Source organism: Phalacrocorax carbo, chromosome 2 (assembly GCF_963921805.1).
Source record: "Phalacrocorax carbo chromosome 2, bPhaCar2.1, whole genome shotgun sequence".
In the NCBI taxonomy this organism is placed as follows: Eukaryota; Metazoa; Chordata; class Aves; order Suliformes; family Phalacrocoracidae; genus Phalacrocorax; species Phalacrocorax carbo.
The window spans coordinates 104,631,484-104,643,244 of NC_087514.1; the positions used below are offsets into that span (position 1 = coordinate 104,631,484).

An 11,761-nucleotide genomic window follows, 5' to 3' on the forward strand; every position below is an offset into this window, starting at 1 on the left:
GCTGCGTGCACATCATGGTGAGCTGCTTCTCTGTGCTCAGTTCTGCCAGGTTTTATGCCTTGAAGACAGATGCTGAGGAAAGGATTTGGTGAACACGCATTACCATGCTCCCCAACTCCTTCAGCCTGCACCATTAGGCACACCGGCTTTCTAAATTCCCTCACAGCACAGTTACTAAAGGCCTGCCTCTGAGCACATCATGCTGCTGGAGACCTCAGCCTCACAGGCATGGCAACCACTGCTCCCTTCTTGACAGTTCCTGTTTTGTAGCACCCTGGCAAAATGTAATTTCTTGTGCTTGGGCTTCTTTCATAGCAGAGCTCCGTGTTAGTAAAAACCAACTAGGCTCGCCATCACACTCACTCACACAATACTGCATTTCCACCATAGCGATTTCACCAGTGAGAGACATTTTGTTATGAGACAGCTCATAACAGGAACAGAAGAGAGACTAAGTCCTTGACCAGCTTCCTTGGAAATCTTCCTGTGTAGAACAGCCAAGCAGCCCACACCAATGAAAATGGCCAAGTATTTCATGCCTAATAGCATAAACTAAGGGAAGGTACGACAATGCCTCGAGCCTCCACACCACTGCCAAAGACAGCACCAGTAGCTTACTGGAAGAATAGCAGTTGCATGTACCTTAGTCCCCTGCTTCTTTCTACCATCAAAGGATTTCTGGTGGCCCACACGAGAGCCATTATCACAAGAAACTTGGAGGATGCTATGAGGAAGGAAATAAAGAACACAACTGATGAATGTAATCACAGGCAGAGTGCTCTCTGGATAAGGCTTTCACTGCACTAGGGAAAAATGCAGGAGAGAAGAACAAACGTTCGGCCCAACCTATGTCCCATGCCTATGATCCCAAAGCTCATTCAGCCCATGTTGCTGACTGTCGCCAGGTTCCCCTGAACTACTGGAATTCACTACTATTATATTTGTCTCTTATTCAGGGAATGAGGGGGAAAAAAACCTGGGAACCACTTACTTAGAATTACAGAGCAGTTAAAACTGTTGACATCGGGCTTAGAAAAAACATATCCAATTACAAATGCATTTGCATGTAAAAAATATAGTAATGCATTTAAGAGGGGCTGAGCTAGCAGCACAGTAAGCTAGAAGCTATTATGATGGTAAATCCAGGGCAGGTTGCTGCAAGGTTAGTTCCTCCCTGCTGATGAGATTATTGGCCATTCAGTAATGGGTGCCTCACAAAAGCTTTGCTTGCAGTGTAAACATCCACCCATTACAAACACACCAGAGAGGTAAGCTGGAAATTTACAAATTCTTATAGGGACTTGAAACTATGCACAACACCTGTAGATTTATTTTTTTTTTTGCAACCCTCCAAAGACAAAGGTTACACAACAAAACATACTCATGTGAAACATCTCCTCAAACACCAATCCCCAAGCTGAGTCTCACAGACAACACAACCCTCTAAGGTAGGTCACATCTACAGGAAATCAAACAGCTGCCATGGAGACCAACAGGCAGAGCAAACAGGACATAGCCTAGACCACACTACCATGACAGCACGACTGAAGGGAATACCACAGTCAAGGACCACTGTCGGGTTCTTGAAGCTTTAAAAGTAAAGCCGGAACACTCATTTTGCTCGGGACCATGGAAACAAACACCGCTCCAAGCTGCTTACTCTACTTCAGATTGATATCAGGGCCTACCAAAGCAACACTAATCCAGTTTTTAAGACTCCTCATGCCAGTTTGAGCTAGGAGCGCTACAAGATGCAAGCCCTGCAGGGAGAGCATGCTGTTCCATCTTCTGTTTACTTTCTGCCTCGCAGAGGTGATTCCTATCTTTGCCAAAGCAGGAGCCGGGAGGGAAGGAACATTAAAGTCGATTATGAGAGAAAGATGAAGAGCCTTAGGATAGGAGAATGGGCTCATGGAAAAGAACAACTCTGAAGTCCTGGGGATGACGGGGTCATCATCATTATTCTGCATTTTCACCCACAACTAGAGTGTTATGTGACATAAAGTGAACAACCATGACATTTGTAGTCTGAGTTCTCTGAATACTGCAAAGAGACAAAGTTTTTCACTGTTTACTTAATACTGTAAAAACAAAGAAATGCTTTTTTCCTGTACTAGTCAAATGTGCAAATAAAGGGGAGGGAGGAGCTTACATTTTATTAGTATGTCAACAGCCTTAAAACGATAATGCATGTTCAGGGTGATGAAGACAAGAGAAGTGAACATTAAGGCCAGAGCTAAGACTACCTATTCATGTAGAAAACTAGGTAATTCCATTGGTATGACTCAATCCTGTTGCAATAATCCTGCTATTCCAGTCCTAGGCCTACTCAAAACAGCAAATGCCGATGTGCAAATGAAACCCAAACTATACCAAACACAAAAGGTTTGCTTATCTCCTTTCCTAAGACATCTCTGAAAAGAAACTGACTGCTGTTGGAGCAACCAGGTGACCACCACCCTGACCACACTGTTTCTTCCTGCAGCCTGGAGGCTGTTTCAGCTTGCACCCACTGGCAGCTGAACCAGGTGGTGGGCCATCTCTCTTGACCCCCTGCTACATGTCCCTGTACATGGGCAGGCCTAACCCGGCACCGCCGCAGCTCACAGAGGCAGCTCCACTCACCGCATGAGTGGAAACCACCAAAGTTACTACAGGGCTCACTGCTCTGGGCTGACTTACAGCTCTTTGTGGAACTACAGACTCTGCGCAAGATGGAAAGCATGCAGGATGCTGCAGACACCACTAAGGCTGTGACAGATAGGCTGGTATAGCAGCATGGCAGCTGCCTTGAAAGACAGCCCGTGCAATTACAGAATTTAATCAGTAGGAAGAACAAGAAACAAACTACTTTTACAACAGGATCTCTTGATATGAGAGTTTCTCCTTAACACATAAACTTCCAGGACTTTATGGAGCACAAAAAACAAGCTTCTCACTTGGACATACAAAATCTGACTTTACCTCTACTTTTTGTAGAAAAGAGCAGTGCATTTCATCCTTCCTCCCCAGCATTTATAAAAAGGAGAAGGAATTGCATAACACTTTTGCTCTCAATATCTGAGCAAGATTCCACCAGCAGGCCATATGTAACGCAGTCTTTCAAAGTTGTAGTCACTCTGTCAGCTTGGTTTACAGTATCATCCCACCTTCCCCACACGGTACAAGCTGGCAAGATTCATTTTAGTAACATGGTCTGAAAAAAAAGTTTCTCCTTCCCACAGGAAGTCCTACAACCAGACACCACTGGCCCACTATCTTAAGCCAAAGCAGCACCTGATAGCAGGGACCTGATCTGCAAGTAGCACTGTGTTACGGCAAAATAAATAAATATGTAGGAATCTATCCCAGATGACAGCCAGTCCAACATCTTCCTATAAATTACCTCCAGCTGCATACTTGTCTTGGTAAATATCTACTCATAACAGGGAGCTTATTCCACTGACTCTAGCACAGAGAGCTCCTGGTTCTACTGACATTACAGTTTTCAGAACCCGCTTTGTTTCAGGTTTTTTAGCAGCCAAAGTTACCAGGTCTTTTTCAACGGTTTATAAGCAGGAGCTGTGGCTGTTTTCATCCAGTGATTTAGTGTGTCTCTACAGATAACATGGACTTTTTAATATTGCTCACTGCTAAGCACAGAAGCAGGGCATGTGTCTTGGCATCCACAGGAACTGATGTGGAATGGGTAGAGGGTTACCTTTGGTCAAAAATAACATGCTCCGTAGTTCTAATCTTTTCCCTGACTCTCAGAACTTGTTTCCACAGTTTGTCTTAAGGCAACTATTTCGTAAGAACAACTCCAAAATTGCAGTTTTATTTTCTGTTGTTCAGATTTCTATGCTGTTGCTGTATGAGGTTTAGGCCAGTGGCCCACAGAACTCAGTCTCAAAACTTTTGGAAAGAATATTGTCTTCCTGGAAAATATACAAACTATATTATACTACTACATAAAACATTTTATGGACTGCAAAACTGAAGGAAGTCCAAAAACCTCTGGGAATGGCGGGGAGCATAAGAACTTTTGGCTGAACTTACTCAAGATACAAATAAAAATGCCTACTGCTGACTTCTAAGAAATCTGCCGTTTTCTTTCCTCCAGCTATTTATTCTGATTTTAATCTTAAAAGAAACCATAATTTATATCTTCATAAGCTCTGTTTTAAAAAAAGAAAGGGGGAAGAGAGAGAGGGAGGAGAGGGAGAACTCACAAGTAAGTTTCCCTGCATCCTCCACCCCCAACTGATTACACAACTCTCGCCCGCCTTCTTGTTCCAGTTCTTGATCATGACAATGCAAAGCTCGTCAGCTGGCAGACTGCAGGCCCCACGAACCGAGAACGTATGTCTGTCTTGGTCACAACTGAGTTCAAGTGCCATGGCGTCCTCTGAAGCCAACCCACAACTTCAAAACCAACAAGACCTTCTCCAGGCTGACTGGTGCAGAAGTTGAACTGATTGGAGAGCAAGATACAATGACCCACAGGGTCTGGAGAAGGCAGAAAGGAGAAGCAGCACTGAACTGACAACAGCAGAAGACTAGAACAAAGGAGCAGCTGATACCAACCACAAATCACGATCAGCAGCTACACTGGCACCCCAAAATAAGGACTGCTTTGAAGTGCTATATAAAATTATAACAATAGATTATTACTAAAAATAAAGCTAACTTGATATCAAGTCCAGTCACAGCACAAAATCTACTTTTCACACTGGTAAATGAAGGCCCTATTGTGGGATGCTGGGAGCACAAACTGTCTACTTCTCAAAGACATTTTTTTTTCCAAAATCCTCTTTAAATGTGCCAAGGATTTTACATACAGTCAACACACTGAACCACAACTCTGCATGGTCTAACTTCTACTTTCTTTTTCCTAAACAAATCCATGTGTGCATAAACAAAGCAAAGTGGAATCATGCCCACTGCTATCCATATGCAGTTTTCATTCCCACAGACCGGTCCTCTAACACTGCTTTTCCACAAAGTTCTGGCATACAACTTATTGCTGGAACAGAGCAAGGCCAAACGCATATAAGTGAAAGCAGAAATGTCTCTTTAAAGATGACATTTTGAGACATTATGAAACAGACGTGCGTGAGAAATGACTTAATGGATAATGTGTTACTGTCATCACTAGCAAACAGGAGTTCACCCTGAAACTAAGGGATTTGGTGGGAGGAAGACAAGGAGAAGAGACATCGCACCGAGTCCTCCTGACTTTGAAAGACGGCTTACCATTGCAGTCAGTCTAACTGGAAGAAGAGACATTGTGCAAACAGGTAACTGGAAACAGGATTGTTATCCTTGATCTCAGCACTATTTTGTTCATTGGCTACTGTCATAATGCAATACACCAGCTGCAACTCTATTGACACATAAAACATGCCAAGAAGATTAGGAAGTAAATACTCTATTTGGAGGGGAGACAAAAATCAAACTTCACCCACTGCAAAACCATATGTTACCAAAAAAAACCAAAACCAACACCATCAAAAAAACCCCCACCTCTAAGATAACGAAGTCCAGTTCTAGGAACACGTGGATTCTGCCAATTCACAAATAGGGAGTGAGGAAATGGCCCTCACAGCTGAGGGGAACAAAGTATAGTAGACATAGGGGGAAGGTGGGGCTGCATCTGTTATGAGTGACAGAGATACAGAAAGACCAGCACTATTCAAGAGTGAAAATACAGAGGAAATTCGGCATAAAAGGCAGGAACTGTCTGTTCCTGTTGCCTATGCATCTGAAACACATAATGTTCCACTCTGTGAGCCTCAAATTCAAGACTATATGAAACTCAGGGGACATATGGAAATAATAACAGAAACAAATTGCAGAAATGCCTTGAAGTTAAAAAAAATTAAAAAAAAAAAAAACAAACAAGCAAACATGAGCCATCCTAAGAAATAATTAAGGCCTGAAAAGCAACACTAATGGAACTTTAAAGTTTTTAAGTCTACCCCTTTAAGTACTTATTTTTAGATCAGGGTGGAAGGGAAGTTAGGAGAAATTAATCTGGCGTAAATCATATGCTTAATAACGAGGGGTAATGACGAGACACTGAAAACGACTGAAAACAGCAGTTATGTGTCAGTAGAAGAGAGACTTGGATTAAGGTCTGGACTAGTTTACTAAAGGGAAGGAGGAGTAATCTTATCAAATGGTACTTTGAAAGTCAGATTGGGGAAAAATTATACACAAAACAAAATCGCTTGTAGGAAGAGTTCTGTTCTGGAACACGAATGGATCAAATTATTTAATAAATTTAAAACAAAATAAACAAAAACCTTCTCATTCCCCTTCAATGAATATTACATACACAATTAAAATAATTCTGCTGTTTATGTCAAATTATCTAGAGTGCTGTGCCCCAGATAATACATCAGCCATAGGTGACATTAAACAACTAAAACTGAATTGCCAAGCTGCTCTATGGGTGCATTTTAAATATGTTCACAGAAGCCAGAGGCTCTTGCTCTGCAATCTTCCTTTAGTCATCCATATGCCCAAGGATAATATCCACCCTCGATGCTGCTTTCATGACTTACTGGTGTTTATAATAAACTACTAGGGATGCCTAATCTTTGTAAGTAGAGAAGCAAAATATTCTCTCTCAGGGAATACTGAATTATCATTATGCAAGTCTTCTTTTCTGTCTTTTAGTTCAATAGAACTAGGGAAAGACGATTCATTCTAAGCACAGACAGAAAGGTTTCTGCAGGCTCATGCCTGCAACATCTCACCGTAGAAGTGGCTGTACCACAAGCCAGCAGCATGCCTTACACTCCCCCTGCAGCCAGACGCACCTATGCACATGCTGTGCAAAGCCATTCCATGTCATCACTGAGCTCCAAGATGACCAGAGCCTACACAGAGCTCGTATGTGTCAGGGAATGATTCTATTATGTGGCTTAAATACTCACAGTAAAAAACCGACATAATCACAGAATCATAGAATGGGTTGGGTTGGGAGGGACCTTCATCTTTTCAATCTTGTCAGTAAAACTGCATTCTCTCTCCTTTGATGTGTTGACAAATCTTTTAACATTGACACGTCTCTTAACTACATATACTTAAAATCAATTCAGATTAAAGATCTTTCAGTTATTCCACAGTCCAAGACTCATTTAACAGACACACATGCCTGGGTTACCTAGAAACTGCCAGCATGTCCATTCACGTGCAAGTCATTTGTATATTTCAAATACTTCCAGTGAAACAAAAATAGTTAGATCATTTCTGTTTCTCAAACCATCAGCTCAGCCTTTTCATTTCTCCTCCCCCTGCCAGTTCCTCTACTTCTCTTCTGCTCTCTGCTTTCTCCATCAGCTGCTCCATACACTTCTCCCCAGGAAAACACAGGTCCAATGCAACAAGTAGCTCTGATCTAGTGATAACTCCTCAGTTCGACTGCCAGTTCTGGTCCCAAGAGAGGGTCCCCTGTTCTCTGCACTACAGCACAGCACTTCCATGTTGCATTTTGCTGCGGAAGACTCCAGGAAGCTCATTATATGACAAGAGTCAGAGGAGCTTTAAAAAGAAACTGGAAGCCAACAAAAGGATGTAGCCTGTAACCTATCAGTTCTTTGTGGACCACAAAGCAGTATTTTATAGTCAAAATATACTTAGAATAACTGTCCTTAGTTGCAGTGGTTTCCCCAGCTATGTCATTTCCAGTCTCTCAAGTACATTCCTAGTGTTGTACCACCTATACTATAAGAAGTAATGAGGAATGTAAGTTAATAAAATTCATTCACAGAAATCATGCCCTAATAACATTTTCTTTGTCCAGCAGCACAAGACCTAAATATGGAAACAAACTTGCTTTTAAATATTGAAAATGGTGTTGAAAACAATAAGAATTTTCTTTGAAAAACAGCCCACCTTTTGCCTGCTTATCAGAGAATGAAAATTTTCATCTGTAGTTGCACACAGACCTCTAGAAGCAAACCCCCTCTAAAGCCAGTTGGCATCCCGGGAAAATGCAATAACATATGGCAAGTGTACCAGTGACGTTAATACGAACTAGATGCTAGCATAAGCATGCAGGACCGGGCCTCCGCTCTGAGAACGCTAGAGGGGCAAGGGAATTGTAAAATATAGTCAGCGAGGAAAATATTCGACTTAGAATGAATCGCTTTTCTTTACCACCAAGTTAAAAGGTTGCATCTTGGAACATCAGAGCACTGATAATCAGCTCTGGCGAGGGGAACAGACAGCATTCCTAAGCCCAGTTCATTTTACCCAATGCAGATTCACTCGCTTATGGGAAGACAGTATTTTGATCTCGGAGAGAGGGGAAAAAAAGCACGTGAAACACTTGATTTCCTCAAATATTCCAAATCAAAGCTTTACAGCTAGGAGGCAAGTAAGAACCTTTAGAACGGGGCAGACACACACGCACACACAGAGACACAAAACCAACTTACCAAAAAAGTATCCGCAAAATGTTTGCGACCAGCAACACCAGGCAGACGTAGGTGGAAAAGCCCTCCGCGTTCTGCGTCCGGCGGATGTCCCGGTACTGGGGGATGTAGGGCACCACGCCGCCGAACACCATGGCCCCCGCGGCCCCCCACGACACCAGCTGCTGCGCCGGGACGAGCGCCCACTCCAACCCGCCCGCCTCCATGGCGGGGGAAGCGGGGCGGCGGCCCCGGCGCCGAGCGATCGCCTTCCGCTGCGGCCCTCCGGCGGCGCTCCGCTTCAGCCACGCAGGGGCTGCCGGGCGGGACGCGGCGCCGCGGCTGCGCCCTCTCCCGCCGGGCCGGGACCTGGGAGGGGGGGAGAGGGACGGGACGTGAGCGTGGCTCAGCCCGCCGCCGTGCACCGGCCAGCGCGCACCGCCGCCCTGCCACGGGCGGGCCGGGGCCCGCCCCCGCCCCACCGCCCCCACGGGGGGAACCCCTGCCCCGCGGGCGCTGGGCTGAGGAGCGGGGCGCCAGGGAGGACGAGGACACGGACACGGACACGGACACGGACACGGACACGGACACGGACACGGACACGGACACGGACACCCCCCCGACCGGCGGGCACACCCGGCAGCCGCGTCGTTCCTTTGAGCGGGCGTCCCTCATCCGCCCGCTCCCCGGCCCGCCCGCTCATCCCGAGCCACACGAGCGCGCCTGTCTGTCTGTCTGTCTGTCCGCCCGCCACCGCCTCCCAACCTGCTCCCCGAGCCCCGGCCGCCGCCATCCCCCCTCAGGCCCGCCGCCGCCGCTCCGCAACTGGGGGCCGGCGGCAGCGGCGTGCACCGGGGCGGCCCCGGTGACGCCACGATGACCGGCAGCGCCTCTGCCAATGAGTGACGGGGCCGCCCCGCCGATTCCGCGAGCGCGGCGGCGGCGCCGGGTCCCAGCGCGCTACGCGCGGCCCCGCGGCGGCGGCAGCAAGCGGTGGCGGAGGACCAGGACCAGGCGCTGCCGGTGCGGTGTCACCGGAGAGGCCGCCCAGGGGAGGTACCGGTCCCGCCGCTGCCCGGGGCATTACTGCCTGGCCGCTGCGCTAAGTGCGGCTCTCCCGCCCGCCCCCCTCGCCCCGGGAGGGCGCAGGGTGCTGAGCTTCCCCGGTAAATCGGCTGCACCGGGCGTCCCTGCGGAGCCTTCCCTCTGCTGGCTGTTCCTACGCGCTGTCCGAGATCTTCTCCCCCGTCCCTGAATTCTTCCTTTTCCTTAAGAGTTACGAGAAACTCCGTCATGCTTCATGAAAATTACATTTCTCAAAATTGCAGTCTCAACTATATACAACACAGCTGTCATCGGCACATCTTGGTTAGGAGAGAGAGGGGGCTTTCCCCCGAAATGGTATTGATAAAAAGAGGGGGGGGGCGGACGGACAGATGTGCATCTTCTCCCCGAAGTGATCAGCAAGTCTTCACTTGCTGTTTGCACTCGGCCAGCAGAGAAGTGCTGCACACAGATGCTACGAGGAGATTGGTAGCCTGGACACTGTGTCCTCAATAGCTGCTTGAGGTGGGGGCAAACTTCAGCAACACTAAAATTATAGAATCACAGGATGTCCTGATTTGGAAGGGACCCGCGAGGATCATCAAGTCCAACTCCTGTCCCTGTATAGGACAACCCCAAAATTCACACCATGTGTCCGTGGGTGTTGTCCAAGTGGTTCTTGAATAGTGTCAGGCTTGGTGCTGTGACTGCCTCCCTGGGGACCCTGTTCCAGTACTCCAGCACCCTCTAGGTGAAGAACCTTTTCCTAATACCCAACCTAAACCTCCCCTGGCACATCTTCCTGCCATTCCCTCGGGTCCTGTCATTGGTCAAAAGAGAGAAGAGATCAGCGCCTGTCCCTCCTCCTCCCCTTGTAGGAGGAAGCTGTAGACCGCGATGAGGTCTTTCCTCAGTCTCCTCTTCTCTAGGCTGAACAAACCAAGTGACTTTAACTGCTCCTCATACGGTTTCTCCTCTAAACTCTTCACCAACTTCGTGGCCCTTCTCTGGACACTCTCTACTGGCTTTATACCCTTACTGTACTGTGGCACCCAAAACTGCACACAGTACTCAAGGTAAGGCGGCACCAGCACAGAGTAGAGCAGGACAATCATCTCCCTCGACCAGCTGCAATGCAGTGCATGATGCACCCTAGGACTTGGTTGGCCCTCTTGGCTGCCAGGGCGCACTGTTGGCTCATGTTCAACTTGCCGTTGACCAGAACCCCCAGGTCCCTCTCTGCAGAGCTGCTCTCCAGCCTCTCATTCCCCAGCCTGCATGTGCATTCAGGGTTCCCATGCCCCAGGTGCAAAATCCAGCACTTGCCCTTGTTAAACTTCATACAGTTGGTGATTGCCCAGCCCTCCAGTCTGCCCAGATCCCTCTGCAGGGCCTCTCTGCCCTGGAGAGTGTCAACAGCTCCTCCCAGTTTTGTGTCATCAACAAACTTAATTAGTATTCCTTCCAGTCCTGCATCCAAGTCATTTATGAAGACATTAAAGAGTATGGTCCCCAAGATGGATCCCTGCAGAACCCCACTAGTGACTGGCTGCAGCTCAATATAACCCCATTTTCTATGACCCTTTGAGCCCGACCCATCAGTCAATTGCTCACCCGCTGCATTACGTGTTTATCCAGCTGCATGCTGGAAGTTTTGTCCAGGAGGAGGCTAAGAGAGACAGTATCAAAAGCTTTACTGAAATTCAAAAAGATTACATTGACTGGCTTCCCTTGGTCAACTAGCTGGGTAACCTTGTCATAGAAGGAAATCACATTTGTTAGGCAGGACTTTCCCCTAGTTAACCCGTGCTGGCTGGGACCAATGGCTGTGTTGTCTTTCAGGTGTTTTTCAGTAAGTCCCAGAATAATCTTCTCCATAATTTTACCAGGCACAGAAGTGAGACTGACAGACCATTTTTGGGGTACCATCACACAAACATCCAAAACGCTCTCCTATGTAGATGAGGTGACCAGTGATAACATTAGGATTCACCTTTCCTACGAGGAAGTAGTAGCTCTGTTACTCAAATGAAGCTCTAATTCATTTCACAGACATAAAAGTTTGATTGTCAAAGTTATAAATACACAGTGGAATTCTTTAATTCTGATTTTTTGATGGGGAGCCTCAAGTTCTTGATTTCAGAGCATCTGAATCATTCAGAGAGAGTATAACAAGCAAAATATGTATAAACTGCATAATGTAAAACATACTTTATTATTTAATGGCTCATATTCCATGTACCTCTTGTGCATTGTTATAATTATGCAGCTATGCCAACTTCTTTCCAAACTTTTCTTGGAATCCCTTGCCA

The 11,761-nt window shown here is 46.6% G+C and overlaps 1 protein-coding gene across 2 annotated transcripts in view; it reads right to left on the minus strand.

Annotated features, from left to right (window-relative positions):
- SLC66A2 (solute carrier family 66 member 2) overlaps window positions 1-9,398 on the minus strand; it is a 66,453-nt gene extending 57,055 nt beyond the window's left edge. The window contains exons 1-2 of one of the 2 annotated variants that reach the window (XM_064443743.1): window positions 9,171-9,398; window positions 8,430-8,774 (exon numbers count right to left, since the gene is read on the minus strand). In XM_064443743.1, the coding sequence (XP_064299813.1) occupies window positions 8,430-8,632 (203 nt within the window). In that variant the 5' untranslated portion in view covers window positions 8,633-8,774; window positions 9,171-9,398. The remainder of the gene's footprint in view (window positions 1-8,429; window positions 8,775-9,170) is intronic. The other variant, XM_064443744.1, reaches the window with a different exon arrangement.
- Window positions 9,399-11,761: the final 2,363 nt, after the last annotated feature.